The following is a 22568-nucleotide window of genomic DNA, read 5'->3' as shown; positions in this document are numbered from 1 at the left end:
AAACAACAACATCAGCTACCATAACTATGCAGACGACACTCAGCTTTACATCACCATGTCACCAGGTGACTATGAACCAGTTCAGGCACTGAGTAAATGTCTGGAAGAAATCAATTCCTGGATATGCCAAAATTTTCTTCAACTGAATAAAAACAAAACTGAAGTAATAATATTTGGACCAATAGAGGAGAGATCAAAAGTTAGCACACAGCTTCAGTCGCTTCAGCTAAAAACCACTGATCAGGCCCGAAACCTGGGTGTAGTGATGGACTCAGACCTGAACCTCCAAAAGCATCTAAAGACAATTACAAGGTCGGCTTTCTATCACCTGAAGAACATTTCCAGGATTAAAGGACTGAATTGATTACTGCAACGGTGTTTTCACAGGTCTGCCTAAAAAGTGGATCAGACAGCTGCAGCTGATCCAGAACACTGCAGCCCGCGTCCTCACTAAGACTAAGAAAGTAGAACACATCACCCCAGTTCTAAAGTCCTTCCACTGGCTCCCTGTATCTCAGAGAATAGAATTTGTTCAGGATTGCCTTCGACTGTTCTAGTTAAACTGTTTTACTGAAACATCATTAGTTCAATTTTGTAGTCCAACTGTTTTTAATGTTTGCTTTTAGTTTCTATTTTTCCAAGTTCAGTTTCTTTCTACATTTTTATTCCTACTTGCTTTTATTCTGTTTTTTCCCCTGTATTTAATCATTTAAAGCACTTTGCATTGTCTCTGTACTGAAATGTGCTATACAAATAAATTTGCCTTGTCTTACTGGTGAAGATCACTCTTGTTTCGGACTCATTAAGTTCCTCTTCTTATAACAGCATTGCCAAAACCCTTCTTGCAGCAACCTTCACAGCCATGACAGGCACAAAATTTGAGGTGTGGATTTTGGTCTATGCTGAGTTACGACACAAGTTAAGAACCAGATCTGATCAAGGTGTAATATTCTGGTTTCTATCTTGGTTTGTGTTTATTATTTGATCATTTAGTTCACTCCTCTGCCTCAGGTTTTATTTCTGCTCTTGGTCTTGTTTTTGATTCTTTCATAGCTTCTGCACAGTTTATTTTGTCATGGTTCCTGTATTTGCATTAGTTTCTGATTTTTATGTGCTTGTGTTTTTGCTTTGTCTTAGCTTTTGTTTTCTTTCTAGGATTTAGTTTGTATGATTACTTTAGTTAGGTAATTTGTCTAGTTCAGTCTGTCCTGTTTCCTGCCACTGGTCCTGTCAGTCTTTCAGCCACTCCTTCTCCTTCTGATTACTTCCACCTGTTCTGCTTAATTAGCTCTCCCGCTCTTCTTTGTTCTCCTGCCTATTTATACCTGCCTCAGTTTTCTGCTCCCTGCCAGAATGTCTCGTCTCTTGTCCCCATGCCTCATGTCTCTTTTCTCACCCCTTGTTCACCAGTCCTCGGGTAAGAGCTCTCCAGTAGTGATGGTGAGATGAATCCTCATGAGGCATTGAACCACTTGAGCCAACTGGTTCGAGAAAGGGTTCATTTCTTGGAGCTTCATGTGCACACGAAACCCCCTACTGGCCAGGTGTATAATCACAGCCAGCTGTATCTTAACATGTGTGATGCATTGATTGTTTGTATATTATGGCTCTTGGGAATGACTTCACAAAAGGTGTAGGACAAAATAATTTGTCTACATAAATTATGTATACACATATGTGTATGATAAAATATTGTTTGAATGTATTCTCTGTGTGTAATTATTCCCAAAATAGTAGTGACATGTGATATGGCATGGTGTGTAATAATGAGACCTCTCAACTTTGATCAAAAGTTAAGTGTGAGATTATGCTAATTTTGGGGGTGGGGGGGATTATGGTCAACAATTTCCCCTCAGCAGCAACACTGAAGCACACAGAGGTTCCCGCTGCGTCTTTACACACGATCCAGCTGCTGATGTCTCCCTCCTTTCAGCTCAATGCACTTCTAGACTGTTACAGTTTATAACATTCTCATCACCTTTCACAGCGACAGGTTTCCCAGTCAGTCGCCGCGCTGACCAGACAAATTTCTATTGCTCTCCTCAGTGCGCTCTGGGCGGTGAGGTGGGCGGATTTTACCCCCGTTGTTGCGCTGCGTGCGACGGATAAACAGCGGGGAAAATGCATAACTAAATAATGTAAAGGGCTCCTATAAAGGGAACAGGGGTACTGACAGGTCTGAGATGAAGCCCCTGATGTTACAAGTTCTTTAAAATGACCCTTAAAAGTAAAGTGCGCACCTGAATTAAAGTGCGAGGCAGCACGCCCACCGAAGCGCCACTGATTCTATGTTGTTAAAAACAAAAGAGCATGAAACACAGCTACTAACTCTCCTATTGACTTTAACTGGCACACGTTGCTACTGATGTGAGGGAATTAAACGTAGTGATTCGCGTTTTGAATGGTGAACGGTGATAAAAGCACCTGCTCCGAGGGAAAGGGGGGGGGGGGGAGAGGAGCAAGCGCTGAGGCACAGAAATATGGTGCATGTAGTTAAAAATGCAGAATTAATAAAAACAAAACGTATAAACAGACCAACAAAGCTTTTTAAACTGCATCTGGTTAGCAGAACTGTTTTATGACCCAGCGTGCAGCCATCACTGGTTCTGAATGAACCGGTCATCTGGCAAACTCTGAACCACTTCCCGAAGCAGTCACGTGGTACAGCCGGGCAGCGAGGCTTCGGACGTCATCGTTTTCGGTTCCTCCCCTAAATGAAGCAAGCTTCGATACGCGCTTTACGGAAACGCCCCCTCCATTACTCGACACACGCCTCGAAGCCTCGGCACATCACGTAACATCACTACTCTCCAGCATTTTTGTATGTTACCTGACCTTGATCTGTTCTCTTGTTTTTGAGTCTGCCCAGTTTCTGTCAGTTTATTTTTTTGCCTGGATTGTCAGCTCTGTTTTCTGCCTTGGATCATTTTCTGTCTGCCTGCCTTACCCACCTTCATCATCCCTGCATTAAACTCTGTGAAACATTAACTCAGTGTCTGGCTGAATACCAGTTTCTCATCTCCCGCAAATCATTACTCAAGGAGTGCAATTCTGCAGAATTACTTTGTTATTTCCTCATTTTGTGGATGATGGCACGTTTAGAAGCTCTATAAGTAACCTGTGATTCCATAGTGTAGGCAAGCTGTTGCTGGTTGATTCAGGAAACAGATCGTTCCATATAAGGTTGGCTGATAACATTTCTGCTTATTTCAATTCCATTATGAGATTGAATGTTTAACATGTTTGCTTTAATTTCACTTGATTTCAGTTTTCAGATCTGCATCATCTCATCACCTCATCATGAAGCTGCTGGCTGTGTGTGTCCTGGTTTTCTCTGTGATGGCTCAGACCAGATCTGACGTGAGCATTTCTGAAGTATTCATCTCATGTAGCGAGACTAAGACACAAAGAATCTCACTAACTCCTGTTTATAATGTCCACAGCTATTCCAGATGACGGTTCCACTGATCCAGGTCAGTGGGTCTGTTTTGTCACTGTTTTATTTCCTCAGCATGAGGGTAAGAAACCCTAACTAATCCACAATAAAGAACATTTATATCTCCTTTTAGTATTAAAAACTAAAAAAATACCTTTTTTCAGATTATGCAGTAGAATTATATTAAAAGTATTATCTGATTCTTGCAAACAACATTCTAACTACTCTGAGTCTCTGGGTATTTTTGTGATTGTGTGAGCAAACTTTTTACCCCTATTATAAGCTTCTAGTTAGCAGTTCAGCATATCACCACCAGAGGGCTCTTTGCTTTAATTGAGAGACCATTTTAAACAAAACAAATAAAGATGTCTTATTGATTGTGACTAACTAGGAATTTAACCCTAAACGTACTGCTCGTGCAGTGACACCATACAGTGTTATCTGTTTTAATACATTACATTTTATTTTGTGACAGGAGGTCATAACCTGTCACAAAATAAAGTCAATTCAAGTTTAATGGCACATAAATTGTCTTTAACTGAGACTCTCCATCTGTTTATCATCAGAAGAAGTTGACTTGGTCCAGAGATCTACTTGTCCTCCCGGCTGGTCTCCAATCAACAATCGCTGCTTTCGCTATGTTTCCAGACCCATGACTTGGGCTAGAGCTGAGGTGATTTCTATCAACACTGTGTTTTTATTTTCTTTCACTCTCCCTTTTTTCAAAGTTTTTTATTAACACCCAGCTACTAATTCACCTCATCATGCTGTGTTTGTCTGTAGAGACACTGTCTGTCCATGGGAGCAAACCTGGCATCAGTTCATGACATGAACGAGTACCATCAGGTTCAGACTCTGATAAAAATGGCAACTTACAAGTCCGATGAAACATGGATTGGAGGCAATAATGCACAGGAGGTGTTTTAACCAGCAAAGTTTATTTAGTAAGTGTCATGGTTGAGTTTTGGTTTGGCTTTGTTTTTCTGTTATTTTCATTTTTCATCTCTTTTGGGTTAGGTTTGACTTTATTTATTGTTAGTTTTCAGTCATCAGTTATTTTCTGTCATTTTTCACTTCACCTCCTCAGCAGTCAGTCACACCTGTTATCATTTACCAGTCAATTAGCCAGATCCTTGTTCCACCTGTGTAGTGCTCTATTTAAACCTCCCTCTGCCTTCAGTTCAGCACTGGGCCGTCATCATTCCACACCTCTCCATGCCAGTCCCCGGTTTGCCTTGGAAGCTTTGTTTTGCTCCTTTTGTTAAGGTTAGTCCTGTCAGTCACTCTAAAGACTGTTTGTTCACTGTTTGTTCCTGGAGAGGTTCTGCTCTGAGCCCTGGTGTCTCTCAAGTTCTGCTAACCTGACTAGCCGCCCTGGTGAAGCTCAGCTCTGTGCCCTGGTATCTCTCAAGTTCTGCTAACCTGACTAGCCGCCCTGGTGAAGCTCAGCTCTGTGCCCTGGTGTCTCCAAATGAACTGCTAACCTGAGTGCTATGAGGCCTGCTAGCCGAGCAGCACCTAGCAAGTGTGGACTCTCTGTCTCCGGGCCGTCAGCTCCTTCCATCACCTTCACTCAGTTTCGGTGCAACCAGCTCCTCATCAGACCTCCACCCATCAACCTTGCAATAAAGACTCTCAAACTTTTAGTCCCGTGTGTGTGTCCTGAAGTTCATCGGTAAACAAAATCCTGACAGTAAGTATTTTGTGAAACATTGGATGAAACATGTCATCTACTGAATTCTTTCTTTAAGACGAGCATTTGGTTTTGGAGTGATGGAAGACCTCTTCGCTATACAAACTGGTGTCACGGAGAGCCTAATAATGCTGGAAACATGCAGCACTGTTTGCAGATGAACTATTCAGGTAAAAACATCACACAAGTGTGTTTTTTCAGATCGTAAAATGACTCATAGATGAGAAGCTGGTTTAGTCTGTATGTAAACTGTTTAGATACTATGCGCATACATTTACTAGATTAAATTCATGGGCTTATATATAGATTTTTTGGGGGGACATAAAAAGTTTCAGAATATCAACCTTTCCCATAATTATGATAGTGTGCAGAACACTTCAGGGTTTGGTTTCTGTGATGTTGACTTATTTGTTCTCTTGATCAAAGGTGAAAAGTGCTGGGATGACCAGGGGTCCGTTCTTCGTACGTCGCTAACTCAGTTAGCCGGATTTCATTGTTGACGATTTGGCATGATCTTGGATCATTTGGTTCTTCGAAAGACATCCTGCACTTGTTGTCATAGCAACATGTGTGCCAGCTTAAACCTGCTCGAGAGCAGGCTTATTTCATGTAAAAAGTATTAGATCGCAGCTTTATAAGCGGAGGAGATGGGAAGTCTGTCGTAGCCATGTCCATTTTTACGACTGCAACCTGTTGCGGAAGGTGCAAGAATAATTTGCAGAGTTTTTCGAATTAATTGCATATTGCGCAATAGACAGGATCCTTTAGCATAGCGTGACAGTGTAATTGTAGAGAGATTTTTGTTGGTGGCTGTTATAAACAGACAAACACATTTAACAGTGGCTTTTAAAGAGGAAAAAGTGATGTTGGAGCCATAAATCTAAAATATTTAAGTTATTGTATGATAGTTTTCTTTTTATTTTTATCATATTCAGTAAGAAGATTTGTTCAGGCCATTTTATTGTGAAGTTTAGTTTACTTTGAAAGGCTTGCTTCCTGTCGAGCCGTATATTGTATTAGAAAAAACTATGGTTGGATTATCTAGACACGGAGCAATACAGTTTTACCGTGTAAACTGTGGATGACTTGGAAAAGGAAGATTTTAATATTTTATGGATAAAGCTTTTTTTTGTTAAAATTCCCAGTTTGCACATGTCCTTTACTTCCAGTCTCTAAGGAATGACACTGAAATTTGGATCTCTTGACAAAACAAGTGCCTTTTTAAAATAAAGTATAATAATTAAAGGCTACCATTTTGTAGAATATTCTTGTACTTCACTTTTATTTGTCCCCATGTTCTAGTGGGTTCTGTGGAGGCTCTGATATAAAAGAACAAAGTAAATATTAAATTATTATAATGAAAAAATTCATACTGTAGAAAGTGATAGAAACATCTACCATGGACAGTATTTACGCATTACTTTGTCTGCTGCTTTTTGCCAGCCCTCTCTCCTGGCTTTAAAAGATTTTGAGGTGTTTTAATTAATGACTCAAATTCAGCATAACCTTCCATTAAAAGCTCGTGTTCTGCTTGGCAGAAAAACTGTGGGCGTTCTTTGGCCATGCTGAACAGCCAATTGCAGCGCTGCTGATCAATGTTTCTACTATCGATACATTTCCCCTTTTAAACAAACGCATGAACGCGCAGTTGTCTCAGATAACTCAATCCAGCCATACTAATCATAAACAACAGGTGTGTTGGAAGAACCCAATTAGCCGGATCAGGATTAGCCGGATGAAATCATCTTGGATGTCTCATTTGATCTCGGATGTTTTAAGCAACGTACGAAGAACGGACCCCAGGACTGTTCTGTCCGTCTTCCTTCTGTCTGCGCCATGGGTGTAGGGCAGTCTGAAGTTCAGGAAGATGCTTGAAACAGAATCCAGCCGAAGATCCTTCTTACCTGTTTCTGTTAACCTGCCTTTTTACAGCCTGGTGGCTATCCTAAAAGGTCTTTCTGCTTCTTTGCTTAATATAATTTCTCATTGATGGTACCCAGTGAATAAAGCCACAAATAAACAGCAGGTGGTTTTCTTCTTTCTAATTAGAGCAGACTGGGTATAAAAATAATAAAAACCTTCCTGTTTTCCTTGGCCTTGCCAAAATAAACCTTTGAAGCATGAAACTGATTGTGTGTGGTTTATTTCCCACCCTTGATTTATGAATTTTTACCTATTGTTTTATTTCACCTCTGCACACAAACAAAACATTTACAGTAATATTTTGCACCTGCATGGGTAAACGCCACTGACTTAACTTTTTTTTTTAAATATATATATATATATATATATATATTAAAAAATATATATATATATATATATATACTGGGCCGGATTTTAGCAGGGGCTTACCGGGGCTGCAGCCCGGGGCCCCGGCATTTCGGGGGCCCCGAAGGATGTTTTCTATTTTTGTGAACGGCCGGCACCACAGCGGCGCTTGGCTGCGCAAACCCCGCCCGCCCGCCGGCCGCCGGTGCGCGGACCCCGCCCGCCCGCCGGCACCGCAACGGCGCTTGGCTGCGAGGGCCGATCGACGCCGCTTGCGGCTTTAACATCCTTCATATGCGGCCTATCAGCGTACCTCGAGTCGCTGTTGCACGTTCCATAACAACAATGTTTAAAAACCATGGTTAGTAGACATCTTATACTTAGAAAAAAAAGTAGTTTTACTTTTTTAAAGTTTATCTGCTAAATGAAAGTAAAAATTTAAATGAGTGTAGATACAAAACAAAGATTGTGCATGTCTGCATTATAAGACAGGCTCAAAGTTTCAAACTTTGAGTATTGTTTTCTTATTTGGTTTGCGTTTGAGTAAATGTAGGTTGTGTTTGTGGTTCGAGTTCCTACAAAGAAGTTGAATGCAAAAGTGTCATTAATAAATGGAAATCTGTATTTTGTTCTTCATATTTTTCAAGATGTTCTCTGTAAAAACCTTGGTCTAGAAGATGAAAATTGTTCATCTGCACCCACCTCTGCTTTTATTGAGAACCGGGGGCTGTAAAAAATCCTTCAGAGGGCATGAGGGCATATATATATATATATATATAGGGTAGTTCACGCGTGACGTCAGCGATACATCCGGGTCCCGCGGGTAGGCAAAAACAGTACTGTTCTCGTCTACTACATGACAAAACGGGTGATTTAGAGCGTACTTTTAGTTTGTTTATTTTTGTAATCTAAGCAATGCCTCTCCCGGTTGCACACAGAGGCATTCCAAATCGTTGGATGTACGTTTCTGTCGTATACCGAAGGACGAAGAAAGAAATGGATATTTTCAATGAAAAGAGCGCAGGCAGACACTCCCAATGGACTGGGGGAGCCATCATACTACGACAGAATTTGCAGTCTACACTTCATTTCCGGTAAATACAACTTAATTCTGCTCTAGTCATTGTTCTACTTAAACAGCGGCGGAGGGGAGGTGGCGATCACTACACGGGCAAGAGAAGCGGTAGCAGCAGCAGCCGCTGCTGCTTCAGACAACTGCGGCAGAGCAGGCAGCGGCTGCTCCGCCCGTTCACGGGCTGCGGCAGCATAAGCCAGCGGCTGCTGCGTAAACACTACACGGGCCGGAGAAGCTGCTGCTAGCAGCGGCTTCTCCGGCCCGTGTAGTGTTTACGCAGCAGCAGCGGCTACAGCAGCTGCTGCTGCTATTACGCCCCCATTCACGGGCGCTAGTAAATAATCCGTAGTGAAAAATGGTTTTTTTAACCTACCAGGCCTCTGCTGAAATGCGGCCTGTGTCCGACGCCGCTTTGTGCTGTTGCACAAACATGTGTGAACAACATCCATCCATCCATTTTCTGACCGCTTAATCCCTCATGGCGTCGCAGGCGTTGCTGGAGCCTTTTTCCTGATATAAAATAATTGTAGCCGTCCAGTGGTTTCAGGGGCTTTCGTGCTCTCTTGTCCATACTGGCCTGCCGTGTTTATAAGGGAGCTGCATATGTCGCAGTACGGAACCCTTGGCCAGCATTTCACAGACTCGCTCCGTCCCTTCAGGCTTTTCCTGTGTGGATCTGGCAATCTGACACCATCAACCATCAACTTACTCTTAAAACGATCTTGTGATACGTTATCTAAAGAAGAAAAATACGTGGAGAACTCGTCAGTTTCGCTGTTTGCGTCCGCCATTGTGTTGGCCTTTTGCCTACCAGTCCGGCGCGCATGCGCGAAAAACCCGCATCAAAACAATAACAATGAACTGGTCTATATATATAGACTCTAGCCCAGGGGCCCCCATCCTGACTCCAGCCCAGGGGCCCCCATCCTCCTAAATCCGGCCCTGTATATATATATATATATATATATATATATATATATATCCCTTTCGGTAACCAAAAAAATCACAATTTCTTTTTAGACACTCAACAATAACATTGGTACCGAATGCTAGCAATAAGCTATCTCCGTTAGCTCTTTCATTGTTTTAACCACCATGCACAATGCATTACACAAACATTTCCAAATGACCGTGTAACCTTTCCCTCTGGTTTCTCTGCTGTAACTGTTGGTGCCTCGTGTGAGTTCAGTCCACTTTGGTCATCCAAGAAAGGCAGTGAAAAGGGAACTGTTGTTCCTTCAGCAGCGGCTAGTGGCTTAGCAGCAGCAGACGTGGCCATGAGCTGAAACGTGGTCAGAATTAGCCTGGTCAAGCTCTGCCGCGTTCTCTGACCTGGAACCAGTCACGATTTCAGCAGATTTTCCCCTCTCCACTTTCCCCTCTGGGAAAGTGGGTCGTTTGTCGGCTTTCCAGCTCCGTCTGGAGTCTGCTTTCCTGTAAAGGTTGAGATGAAATAAACAAAGCTGTTTTGGCATGGACAAATTCCTTTCTTCTGGCGTTTTATGCTGAAGTTAAGACAGTAGACTGTAGACAGTAGTAACTTTGATTTGCATGGCTATATCCTCCTGGCGAAGAGGGATTTCTCCCCGGTACTGACTTCTGTCTTTTGGCCTCGTGAGGCCTCATGGTTCAGGCCTGTCTCCCTCTTCCTTTGTTTCAGGCAGGAAGAAGGTGAAGACTGGGAGCTTTTATTGTCTTGCTGGGAGCCCCCTCAAGGGCTCCAGCAAAAAGAAGCAGACTGAGCTTTGTCCTGTGGGAGGAGGATGTCCTTTGTGCCTGTGAGGGTCCCAACTCATGTTGCTCCCAATCCAATCTGATTTTATTTTCTCATCATGGCTTAATGGCACTACACCAGGGACTCGACTACAACCTGGGGCCTACCCTGACCACATTTCGGCTAGCTCACAGCCTCCAGCCCACTGCTGAAATAACCAACGTTTCCTGGACCACTGCTCTCCCTTGGATGCCCAAAGTGAACCAAACTAACATAAAGGCACAAACAGGTCTGGCAGAGAAATAAACAGGGACAGTTAAATGGTTTATTTAGAAGGTTTATGTAGTGCATTTCCACCCTGTTTTTAAAACACATGGAGCTGACCAGCATAGGTCCTGTTAGCATTTCGATACCATGCCATGCAGATGTAATTCGAATGTGCTTTTATGGTTATAACCAACGTCATTTCCACAAGGGTTTCATACATTGATGGGATATTGATGTTTGTGTTATCCGGTCCACTCATTGTGACTAAAATAAAGCTGAAGCTTTTTAAATTGTGTGCCGAATGTCCACTAGCTTAAATGCTATTACATTTTTGTAACTTCCGGCTTCCCAAGTATACAACTACGATTCGTTTCAAACATAAGGTTTGTTTCATTCGCTCCACTATCATTCGATAGTGCTATGAACATTATTACCACATTAATATGGAATATTGATGTCGATTTAAAGCCGTTTTGTTTAACTTTAGGATTAGCCTATTTTAGCTACCGATCGCTACAGCGACCCCTAGCCTCCCAGAGGTAAAATCTCATTAATAAAATAAAGCGTCCCTAAAGTTGAACATTTTACTTAGATAATCTTTCTTTAAATTTTTATTTTATCCAATAATGTTTTGTTTAACTCAGGGTTAGGTCATCATCATCATCCTTAATCACTTTGTTTTTTTCTTTGTGTCTTTTTGTGTGTACATAGTAGCTTAGCTTCCTTTTTTATCTTAATTTTGCTTAGTAGTTTTAGTTAGAGAGGATTTGTTGATTGAAATATAGTGTTAATTCAGATAAACAGCATTCTATAGGGATGTTCTCTGCATGTTTATTTTATTTATTTTGAACTTGAATAGAAGTTGTCACTCCTTATTCTATATCTGTGCAGAGATTGCTATTAAAAGATCACAAGTGCTCAAATGCATCCCTTTCAACTTTAGAGCTGATACTCTCATAACAATACTTAACAGACAGAGAGTTATTGATTAGACATTAAGTAACTTTAAAATAGTGTGTAATTGCACAACAGCAGTCTAGTGTCTTTGGAGATCTTCTGCCACTCCCGACAACTCCTCTTAAACTCCTCCCTTCCATTCCACAACAAGTCCAGCTCTGTTGCAGCATTTCCTGGTTCCTCCTGTTTTAACACGTGGAGAAGCTTCAGGATCGGTGTGATCGCTGAGCTCATCATAAAAACTTCTGCAGATCAGTAAGTAACAAACGGGTGCTTGGCTTCTTTTGGGACACATCGACAGGAGGGATAGAAATTTTAGAAATTTAATGTTGTTGAGAAGTGAAATGGCTCAGAGAAAAACTCGGATGCACTTGCAAAAAATCTCCTGTTCCATCTGTCTGGATCTACTAAAGGATCCGGTGACTATTCCCTGTGGACACAGCTACTGTATGAACTGTATTAAAGAACACTGGAATGGAGAGGATCAGAGGAGAATCCCCAGCTGCCCTCAGTGCAGGAAAGAGTTCATACCGAGGCCTGTCCTGGAGAAAAACATCATGTTAGAAGAGTTAGTGGAGGATCTGAGGAAGACTGAACTTCAACCTCCTCCAGCTGATCACCACTATGCTGGACCTGAAGATGTGGCCTGTGATGTCTGCACTGGGAGGAAGCTGAAAGCTGCCAAGTCTTGTTTATCCTGTCCTGCTTCATATTGTCAGAATCACCTCCAACCTCATTATGATGTCCTTGGACTGAAGAAGCACAAGCTGGTGGAGCCCTCTGAAAAGCTCCAGCAAGACATCTGCTATCGTCATAATAAGGCGATAAAGGTCTTCTGTCGTACTGATCAGCAGTGTATCTGTTATCTCTGCTTAATGGATGAACATAAAGGCCATGAAACAGTCCCACTTGCAGCAGAAAGGGCTGAGAAGCAGAAGAAGCTCCAGGTGAGACGAGAAAACATCCAGCAGAGAATCCAGGACCAAGAGAAAGATATAGAGCTTCTTCAGCAGGAGGTGGAGGCCATCAATGTCTCTGCTGATAAATCAGCGGTGTACAATGAAAATATCTTCACTAAGCTGATCCATCTCATCCAGAAAAGAAGCTCTGACGTGAAGCAGCAGATCAGATCCCAGCAGGAAACTGAAGTGAGTCGAGTCAAAGAGCTTCAGGAGAAGCTGGAGCAGGAGATCACTGAGCTGAAGAGGAAAGACGCTGAGCTGAAGCAGCTCTCAGACACAGAGGATCACAGCCAGTTTCTCCTCAACTACCCCTCACTGTCAGCACTCAGTGAGTCTACACACTCATCCAGCATCAATATTCGTCCTCTGAGATACTTTGAGGATGTGACAGCAGCTGTGTCAGAGCTCAGAGATCAACTACAGGACCTCCTGAGAGAGACGGGGACCAACATCTCTCTGGCAGTCACTGGAGTCGATGTTTTACTGTCAGAGGTGGAACCAAAGACCAGAGCTGGATTCCTAAAATATTCACGAGAAATCACTCTGGATCCAAACACAGTAAACGGATATCTATTATTATCTGAGGGGAACAGACGAATAACATTTATGAACCAACAACAGTCTTATCCTGATCATCCAGACAGATTCACTGACTGGTTTCAGGTCCTGAGTAGAGAGAGTCTGACTGGACGTTGTTACTGGGAGGTGGAGTGGAAAGGAGGAGGAGTTTATGTAGCAGTTTCATACAAGAACATCATCAGAGCAGGAGATTCAAAAAGATGTTTATTTGGATTCAATGATAAATCTTGGTCATTATTTTGTTACAGAAACAGCTACACATTTTGCCACAACGACATTCAAACTCCAGTATCAGGTCCAGTTTCCTCCAGAGTAGGAGTGTACCTGGATCACAGAGCAGGTATTCTGTCTTTCTACAGCGTCTCTGACACCATGACTCTCCTCCACAGAGTCCAGACCATGTTCACTCAGCCTCTATATGCTGGAGTTTGGGTTCATTATGTTCATGTTGGATCCTCTGGAGAGTTTGTTAAACTGAAATAGAGCCGATCTGAGGTCCAGGTGGTTAAAATGCGTATTTTAGTTTCAGTTTCTACAGTCCCAATCGTTGCTGAGAGCTCATTGTGTTCATTTCTTCACTGCTCAGAGATCAGCTGTCTTTATACACCTACTTTGTCCTCTTGTTTGTTGTTTTGTTGATGATGGAGTTTATTTCCTGTTCTGCCCCCCCCCCCCCACACACACACACACACACCTCATTCTGTTCAGCCATGGAGGATATCACTGCTAAGGAGGGGTTTTATTGACCTAAACAAGTAAGATTTTAATTTATTGTTTTGTCAGACCAAATGTTGATGTTTTTTAATCCATGGAAACTAATTATCATGATGAACATCAATTGGGACATCAACTGTTATTTTACTGGACAAAGATCAGATTCTGGATCAAAAATTAGGTGGTTTTGTACTTGAACACACTGAATCTGTGTTTTGTGCAGAATTTATTGATTTAATGTGTCAGCATTTGACCTGTTTAGAGTAGACAGTTGTTCACTGCAGTTTAGGATTCACTCAATCTACGTTCCTACCCTCATCTATGGCCACGAGCTTTGGGTCGTGACCGAAAGAACGAGATCCCGGATACAAGCGGCTGAAATGAGTTTTCTCCGTAGTGTGTCTGGGCTCTCCCTTAGAGATAGGGTGAGGAGCTCAGTCATCCGGGGAGGACTCAGAGTAGAGCCGCTGCTCCTCCACATCGAGAGGAGCCAGTTGAGGTGGCTCTGGTCAGGATGCCTCCTGAATGCCTCCCTGGTGAGGTGTTGTTGTTCACTGCAGTTTAGGATTCACTTGATTAATTAAAAAACATTTAGTTCCTCGTGTATCTAATCAAGCTTCAAATTTTAAAACTTCATATGAACAAAAGTCATTTGTATTAGGTTTTTACTGTTTGTTTTACTGTCTGTGGACAAAGAAGTTAATAAAGATGACTGTGTGAATATAAGATGGTGTTTGTCTTTTTTTGTATTTTGTTTATGTTTTATTGCATTTTGTTCATTCAACTGTCAGTATTTAAAGTCTGTAAACATTTCCAAGCATCACAGCTTCACAAAAAACTATGTATTACACAGTTTTGCACAGCAGCTGCCAGTCATGGTCTACGCTGTGTTGTCTTGGGTTGGGATGAGCTCTGAGAAGTCTGGCCATGAAGGCCAGAGAGCAAGATGGTTAAAAGACCAATGTTTTCTTTACCTTATCAGAGTAGACCAGAATGGACCAGGCCCTTTCTGAGAATCGTGTCATGTTCTGTAACCTGTTCTCATCCTTTGATAAAAATCACAGATATATTTCTTGATAATTAAAGGTACATAGCCACATAATATTCTTATAAAAAATACCAAAAAGTGTTTAATCATGATAGAATAAGGTTATATATACCAAGCCTCCATATTGATAGTGTTTTGATAGTCCTTTATGAATCGAAAGATAATCCCCTCTCGGGCGCGATTAACAGATATAAACATATGTGACAGTATCGTAGAACTATCATAATGCAATAGCATAATACAACTAATACACCAACAGGACTTGCTAATCTTTCATAAAAAACTTTGGATACAAACAGAGTGAGCTACTGATAAACACAAATTAAAAAACTCAAATAGCATGGCGGAGAGCAGTTAGACCTTTTTCTTCACAACAATTTGGCGTGGAACAATTTTTGTGGAAACCCTCAATCAGAAAACCTTAGCAAGCAGATTTAAAACTAACATAAAAACAGGGAATTCAGGTGACCTTTGGTTTAGTAGTTTCTCTGAAGATTTCAGTTAACGGCATAATATGGCCCTGCGACAGACTGGCGACCTGTTCAGGGTGTACCCCGCCTCTCGCTCATTGACAGCTGGAGATAGGCACCAGCACCCCCGTGACCCCATGATGGATTAAGCGGGTCAGAAAATGGATGGATGGATGGGCATAATATCTCGTATTATACTTATATTTAGGTTGTTGTGATGGAAGTTGCAGTTGCCATAGTAGGAGGTCATCCCATTCAGTCTATGATCATTGCTTATATTTACAGAAAGAAATGCAACATTTTAAAGGGGCTATCTACAAGTTTAACTCCTCCCGGCCAGTAGATGGCACATTCGTGGTTGCTTACTCTTGGTCCAAGTTTGAATTGCAACCAGCCGGTTGCCAGATCCTTTGGTTAGCATTAGCAAATATTTAACTTACTGTCATGGTTTAGTTTTGGTCTGGCTGTTTTCTCGGTTGTCATCCAGTTTCTCCTCCACTCCCTCAGCAATCTGTCACACCTGTTAGGCTGCTCCGCCACATTCCGAGGTTGTCGAGTGTTCCGCTCCGCCTCAGTCGGAGGCCTCCATTGGTTCCGCTCCACTTCTGGTCCGTCTGCCTGGGTCGCCATCCGCGAAGCCCGCCCTAGATGCCACCGCCCAGTGCTCACAAAGGTCCCTGCGCTAACAAAGGTCCCTTGTTTTGATAAATTTTGGCCTCCTTTAATCTGAGAAAGGTAACACAGAGAAGAAGACATTTCTCAACGGTACCACAGAAGTAATACAATCAAACTGTCCCTCTTCCCCTTTGAGTCATCATTTTTAGAAGAAAAATGATGCAGTCATTGCAAATGACCCTTGAAGATTTTGTAAAAAATAGACAGACAGACAGACAGACAGACAGACAGACAGACAGACAGACAGACAGACAGACAGACAGACAGATAGATAGATAGATAGATAGATAGATAGATAGATAGATAGATAGATAGATAGATAGATAGATAGATAGATAGATAGATAGATAGATAGATAGATAGATAGATAGATAAAGTTATTGTAATTTACTGTAAGCTGAACAGCACACAACAGAACAAACACTTTATCTGAGTTTTATAGCAGATTAATGGTCATAAATGGATAGAAGCACCAAAATATAATAGGTCAAGTCATATAAAGCACGCAACCCTCATGGCAGTTCAGTGTTATGACAACTTCAGCAGAAGGATGTAGCGCTCTGGTGTTTGTTGTGGTATCACAGGTTGCTATGCAACGTTGCTCCACCCCAGGAAGTAGGAGGCGGTTATATGTGTGTGGAGAGCGTCTCTGCAGTGGAAGAGGAAGCAGGAAGAGGGGGAGGAGAACATCAGTGAAAGTGGGTCTGCTGAAGTTGCCCCACGGATTTTCATTTTGGACCTCCACCTCCTGCACACATCTTATATACTTCTTATGTAAAAAGTCTGTAATGTATGTAAACATTTGATGTCAGGTAAACATTTCTCTATTCTCTATAGTTTCTCTACAGTTTCTTTAATTTAAGCTCCAGGCTGCTGCTCTGTCTCCCTCTTCTGGTTTTCTTCTTCCACGTTGTTTTTATTTGTAATTTAAAAAATGTCTCCAAGAACAACCTCCACCCTGAGTGCTGAGTTCTGCAACAGACCTCTGTCACTGTGGACTCTGCAGAGTCAGATTCCAACCAGCAGCTTGAGCCTCATGGAGATGCTGGAGAAGATCAGCCAGAGAGCGATGAGTCTGAAAATGATCTACAGCACAGATTAACCACAGCTCATCTCTTCCTGTTAGTTAGGCTCAGGTTTTCACCGTTACTCTTTGCTCTCCTGCAGTTTCTCAATATTGCTGCAGACAGATGCTGCAGCAATCTCCCAGACTCTAAGATAAGCGTCTGCTAACACCTCCTAGATCTTCCAGCATTAAGAAAGCAGCTGTAGATTTTAGTGTAGATGTTGGAACTGAGGAGAAACGCAGGAAGCCTCCTTGCATCTCCTCAGGTTTTGTTCAGCCTCGGGTTGAACGAGGTCACAGGGAGAAGTTTCTGTTTCCTGACGGCAGACATAAACATCTGACCTCGTCTTTCCTTCACGTCTCAGGAAGTCTGCTTGGACTGAAAATGTTTACAGGACTTTAAAAACTGCAGCTCCTCTTTTTGTTAGGCTCAGCCTGTTTAGTCATTTAAATGTTATTTTTTCACATTAACCTCACCATGAAACTGATCCAGAATCATGTTTCTCTTCAGGTTTTCCATTTAACATTTGAGCCGGTTATTTAAAAACAGGTCAGCTTTTGAAACCATCCGTATAAAGGTCCTGAATGATTACAGAAACACGTCTGTGGATCAAACGTTGGTCTGAATGCAGACAAGCGTTTAAATTCCTACGTGCAGATTGCATCACAGGGGTGTATTAGATGTATTTTTTTATTTTGTTTAATAAAAGTCATTACTTTACCAGTGAATTCTTTAGAGATGAAGCTGAGAGGAAGTACTGTTTAAAATAGTTGTCATGTTTAAAATAATCTCAACTCTGTGCCAGTTTTTAAACCTGAAGATATTTTGCTGTTTAAACCCTTAAATTGCTTTAAAAAGCACCAAAATGGTGTCAAGTATTTAAACAGGAGCAGTTAAACCAACAGTGAAGGACTAGAAAAGGAGGGAGAGTCAAATTCCTGCTGAGTTACTGCAGTTGTTGGGTTTGCTGGGGGGGGGGGGGGGTACATCATTTGTCTTGATTTCAGACAGCAGCAGCTGATGCCTGCTTTAAACTTTAAGCTTTAGTCTTTAAAAGCCAAAAGCTGTGCAAACATCTGGATTCCATGTCATTTTCTAGGTATGTGATTGATGCAAAAAAAAAAAAATCCAAATACACTCATAGCCGGAAGAGCGGAACTGCTTCAGTGGTCGCCATGATTAGTGCTGTCTGAATAGTGCAGTCAGTGAGGAAGGAGGTAGGAAAAGGACCCCATATGCTTCCTTTCACCTCTAGTTTAGACTAGGAACCCCCCCAACGTCCCTTACTGGCGCTAAGAACCCTTAGCGCTGTATGATATATCTATTCTTTGTATTTTGATTATTTATTGATTGTAATTAGTGTCTGTTTTATGTGCTGGTTGACTGTGAAGACACCAAAGGCAAATGTCCACTGTGTTTTAAATTGGACAATAAAGTCTTCTTATCTTTAGGTATCCCACAGTTCTTTGCATGGCATGACGTATAACAGCCCCTCTCACAGAAATTAACAAAAATGTCCGGAGAGCAGAGAGCGAGTGCTTTGTAGTTCATTTCCAGAAGGCTGTAAGCCCAGATCTGACTCACATCATCCATGTGTGTTTCCGTTATTTAATGACATCAGAGTTAAAGGCTGTCTGAATTCACAACAGTCCAAAGCTCCTTTCCTCCCCATGATAGAGTTCTTACTGTTGACCCAGTGAAAGGTCAAGGAGCAGGATCTAGGAGCAGGAGCTAGAAGCTATTATTAAGGGTATTCAGACTGAGCCCTGATCTCTGAGTAAACCCTTTGTTCTTGCTTTAAATGGAGGAACTCCTCCCACTCAGACTTGTTATCATTTCTAACCAGATGATAAATCAACTGACTGTTGGGGAACACGCCCAGTTATACCCTGTTGCTTATGGTCTTCACATTTTCAGGTTCATATTGATCTCCTGGCTTTGACTTTGCTAGTTTCTAAGAATGTTTAAGCTTGAAAAAAATGGCACTACAGAAGTATTTTTCCTTCTGAAACAAACTCTAAAAAAAATCATTTGTTTCATTGTTTTAATTATACTTTTAACCCAACTGCATGTTTTCTGTTAATAAATTGATAAATAAAAGTTCGTGGTGTAACAATTTGTGTTTCACTTTCATCTGATAGATCAGCTTTCAGCAACACTTTGTAAAAATCTGTTTCCTCAGTCTGATAGAAACTGGCCTGGAAACATTTAACCCACCTAAAAGAATCCATAGCAGCTGGACCGGATCTGGAAATCCTAACTCTTAGAAACAGTGACAATCAAGCAAAGGCCCGACTGTTTAATCATCATTTAGCATTTTAAGACCCTATTTCTTAACTTTTGTTCTCTTAATTTTAAATATTATGACTTGCCACTAATAAAAGCTTTAAATTCAGGTACTCAAAGAAGGATTTATTGTAAGCTTAAATGTTTCGTCTTAACTCTGGCTGTTCGGATTGCTGTATCCAAGCATGTTAATGGAAAGTTGAGTGGAAGAAAAAGCTGCCTTAGCAGAACTGTGAAGCAAAGCATTTTTGAAAGAGATATGGACAGATTCAGAAGGCAATAAATGGACCGTAGCTGGAGTCAGAGCTTCAAGAGCCTGACTTATCCACCTTATTTTCAAACGCGGAAGTAACTATGGGTCCAACGTCCGTGTTTTCGTACGGCACTTCCGTTTCAGTGGTTCCCTAAGGCCAAATACATCAGCTTGACTGAAATGATAAACTGTCGCGGCAACATTTCCAAAAAGTGGCAGGTCAGTGCCACAGCCTTAATCTATTCATGACTGAGAGGAAGACGTGAAGAAGAGGGCTCATATAACGTACGAGTACATGTTTAACTATTTTGGGTTGCCACTTGGTGCGGATGGCTCTGCAGTGCGACTTTACCGAGGTAAACCTCCGCAGCGGAAAAGTTGGCTCTGTGTAATAAATAGTAACATGGATGACCTGGCATCAGTGAAGGCTGAGGTCCGTTCAAGCCAAAGCAAGTCTGACGTTCACTCTGCTGGATCCTGACTACATCAACCGGCACAACCAGAGCGCTCTGGTGCTGCGGCTCTAGGGGAAGTCCTTAAGTCACGCAGCGGTTATCTTATGGAAGGTAGGCTAATGAATCGTCTGATTCAGAATATACCAGTTGTTGCCTCGACATTTTTTTTTTTTTTGGGATTGCCTGTTTGTATAAAGCGGCTGGATTTGGCGAAATTACCCACATGAAATGAAGATGGAAAAACAACGAACTGCAATGCCTCTGTCCACTCAGCTCAGGGAGAGGAATAGAGGAGTGTTGAAATATAAATTGGTCCCCTGATCCCAGCGCGAATACACGGACGTTGAAGCATGATGCCTCAGATCAATGCATCTTTTCCTCTGTCTCTTGGTGCTTTGTACACCAGCCTGGAAAGTGACAGTGCCATGGCATCACACAGCGAACCATTTAGGCAACTAACATTATCATGCAATACAGAGAATACGTTATCACGTCTTCTATATATATATATATATTTAAATTTCTCCACTTTTTATTCATGAATAACTTACCTATCATTTTACCTATGATTTATTTAAATCCAATAAAATGACATTAGGTATAGACAACCTTTAACTAACTAATTTCCCTCTATTGGGGTAATAAAATGTATCTTTTCTACATATTAATAATCAAATGATTGCTATAATGTTCTCCCTTTGCATGCGTGGTTTCTCTTCGGGTACTCCGGCTCGCTCCCACATTCCAAAAACAGTCAACACTTTCAAACAGTGTTTATTTTGTTTTGCCCCACCATCGTTCGATAGTGCTATGAGTGCTATTACTGCATTAATATTGAATATTAATGTTGAGTTAATGGTGTTTTTGTATAACTTTAGAAGCAACCGAGTTTAGCGACCGATCGCTACAGCGACCCCAACCTTTCCGGAGTTATAATCGCATAAAAAAATTAAGCGTTCTAGAAATTTACTGATATTTCACTGAGCAAATCATTCTTTAAAATGTTATTTTATCCAATAATGTTTTGTTTAATTCAGGATTTGCATTCTGAATGGATTAAAACATACCAAATGTTTCTCTGAATTAGTTAAGCTAATTTAACCATTCAACATTCTTTAAGATGAACTTTGGTTCTTTAACTTAGATCTGCAGGGAACCAGGATTCACTGAATTATTCTGACGATCACTTTATTTTGTCTTTTGTTTCGTTTGTGTGTACTTAGTTCCTTAGCTTCTTTTTATTTTCATTTTGCTTAGTGTTATGGTTGAGTTTTGGTTTGGCTTTGTTTTTCTGTTATTTTCATTTTTTCATCTCTTTTGGGTTAGGTTTGACTTTATTTATTGTTAGTTTTCAGTCATCAGTTATTTTCTGTCAATTTTCACTTCACCTCCTCAGCAGTCAGTCACACTGCTGCTAGCCGAGCAGTACTGAGCTTTCCTGCTGCATGTATAGTTGTGACTCTCTCTCACTCCGGGCCGTCAGCTCCTGCCATCACATTCATCCCTGACCTTCTGCAGTCCTGAACCTCCGGTCTTCATCACTCACCACCCAGCATACTTCCTTCAATAAAGACTCAAACTATTAGTCCCGTGTGTGTGTCCTGAGTTCATCGGTAAACAAAACCCTGACACTTAGTAGTTTCACTAGCCTAGTAGAGAGGATTTGTTGATTGAAATATAGGGTTAATTCAGATAAAAAGCATTATATAATGTTCTCTGGATATACATTTTTTCTGTTAATAAATTCTTAAACTTGAAGAGAAGTTGTCACTCCTTATTCTATATGTGTGCAGAGTTTGCTGTTAAAAGAATGTCAGCGCTCGAATTCATCAGAAATGAGAAAAAGCATGACTTTACAACAAGACGCCAACTGAGACAGGATTTGCCAGAGACCGTAGCAAACCGATCTGGTTTGACCAGAAAGCGATCAAAGAAAAAGAAACATGAAAGTGGAACATAAAGGGAGATCAAGTTAGAAAAAGAGGATAATATGAAATAGTGCAATGGAAATAGTTCTGGTTTGTGTTTTATATCATATGTTTTAACAAATGAAAGTGGCTTAGATCGGTTTTCTTTTATTTTTGATGGATATGGTTTTAGGTGGAGAATAGTCTTTCTTGGAGCTATTGATGTATACAGTTGCCTTGTGGTCTTCCTTCATGCTTCAAACAACAACCATAGCAGTAATGTGTTGTGTTTCATCAGTCCTGAGGGTATGTTGTACCCTCCAGAGTCAGGACAGACAGAGGAGCTGAGAGCAATGCTGTCTCCCTGATAATTAACGTTTTCAGGGGCTTTCATCGTGGCAGCACCCTGAGAGGAAGCAGCAACCACAACCAAAATATTGAGAGACTCTGGAGTGATCTGTGGTGTGGAATGACTAATGTCTACTATGACGTATTTTCCCGCCTTGAGGACGAAAGTCAATTGGTTTTGCTCAAGTATAACAACTACGGTTTACGGACAGAAAGACACTTGAGCTCTCTGCAGATGTTTGAACAAAGCCCCATAAAACAAGGGAGAAACTCAACAGCTTTGCAGGATCTCTTCGGTGTTGGACATGCCTCTGCTGGTTCTACCACGGTTGGTGGTAAAGCAGTCATTGGTGAGTCAGTTCTTGCGGGTAAAATGAAAGCAGGTGAAGAGTCA

General features: G+C 41.5%; 2 protein-coding genes across 2 annotated transcripts; both read left to right on the top strand.

Annotated features, from left to right (window-relative positions):
• The first annotated feature begins 3270 nt into the window (after window positions 1–3270).
• Window positions 3271–5396, top strand: LOC118565816 (ladderlectin-like). Its single transcript, XM_036146837.1, has 5 exons — window positions 3271–3388; window positions 3444–3473; window positions 4003–4109; window positions 4220–4354; window positions 5188–5396. Exons 1-5 carry the CDS (start codon window positions 3301–3303, stop codon window positions 5335–5337), a joined length of 510 nt encoding a protein of 169 aa, XP_036002730.1. The 5' UTR covers window positions 3271–3300; the 3' UTR covers window positions 5338–5396.
• A 6220-nt stretch (window positions 5397–11616) lies between these two features.
• On the top strand, window positions 11617–14033 carry LOC105923537 (tripartite motif-containing protein 16). Its single transcript, XM_012859526.3, has one exon. It carries the CDS (start codon window positions 11737–11739, stop codon window positions 13432–13434), a length of 1698 nt encoding a protein of 565 aa, XP_012714980.2. The 5' UTR covers window positions 11617–11736; the 3' UTR covers window positions 13435–14033.
• Window positions 14034–22568: the final 8535 nt, after the last annotated feature.

This window comes from Fundulus heteroclitus, chromosome 14, assembly GCF_011125445.2.
Source record: "Fundulus heteroclitus isolate FHET01 chromosome 14, MU-UCD_Fhet_4.1, whole genome shotgun sequence".
NCBI classification, from domain to species: Eukaryota; Metazoa; Chordata; class Actinopteri; order Cyprinodontiformes; family Fundulidae; genus Fundulus; species Fundulus heteroclitus.
Note: the sequence above shows the minus strand (reverse complement) of the source record. Positions and strands in the feature narration are given on the sequence as shown.

Excerpts from the sequence above, each read along its gene's own strand:
- LOC118565816 (XM_036146837.1), top strand. The coding sequence starts at position 3,301 with ATGAAGCTGCTGGCTGTGTGTGTCCTGGTTTTCTCTGTGATGGCTCAG. Across the intron at positions 3,389-3,443 it reads TTCTGAAGTATTCATCTCAT|CTATTCCAGATGACGGTTCC; the intron begins GTAGCGAGACTA and ends TAATGTCCACAG. Across the intron at positions 4,355-5,187 it reads GAGGCAATAATGCACAGGAG|ACGAGCATTTGGTTTTGGAG; the intron begins GTGTTTTAACCA and ends TCTTTCTTTAAG.
- LOC105923537 (XM_012859526.3), top strand. The coding sequence starts at position 11,737 with ATGTTGTTGAGAAGTGAAATGGCTCAGAGAAAAACTCGGATGCACTTG.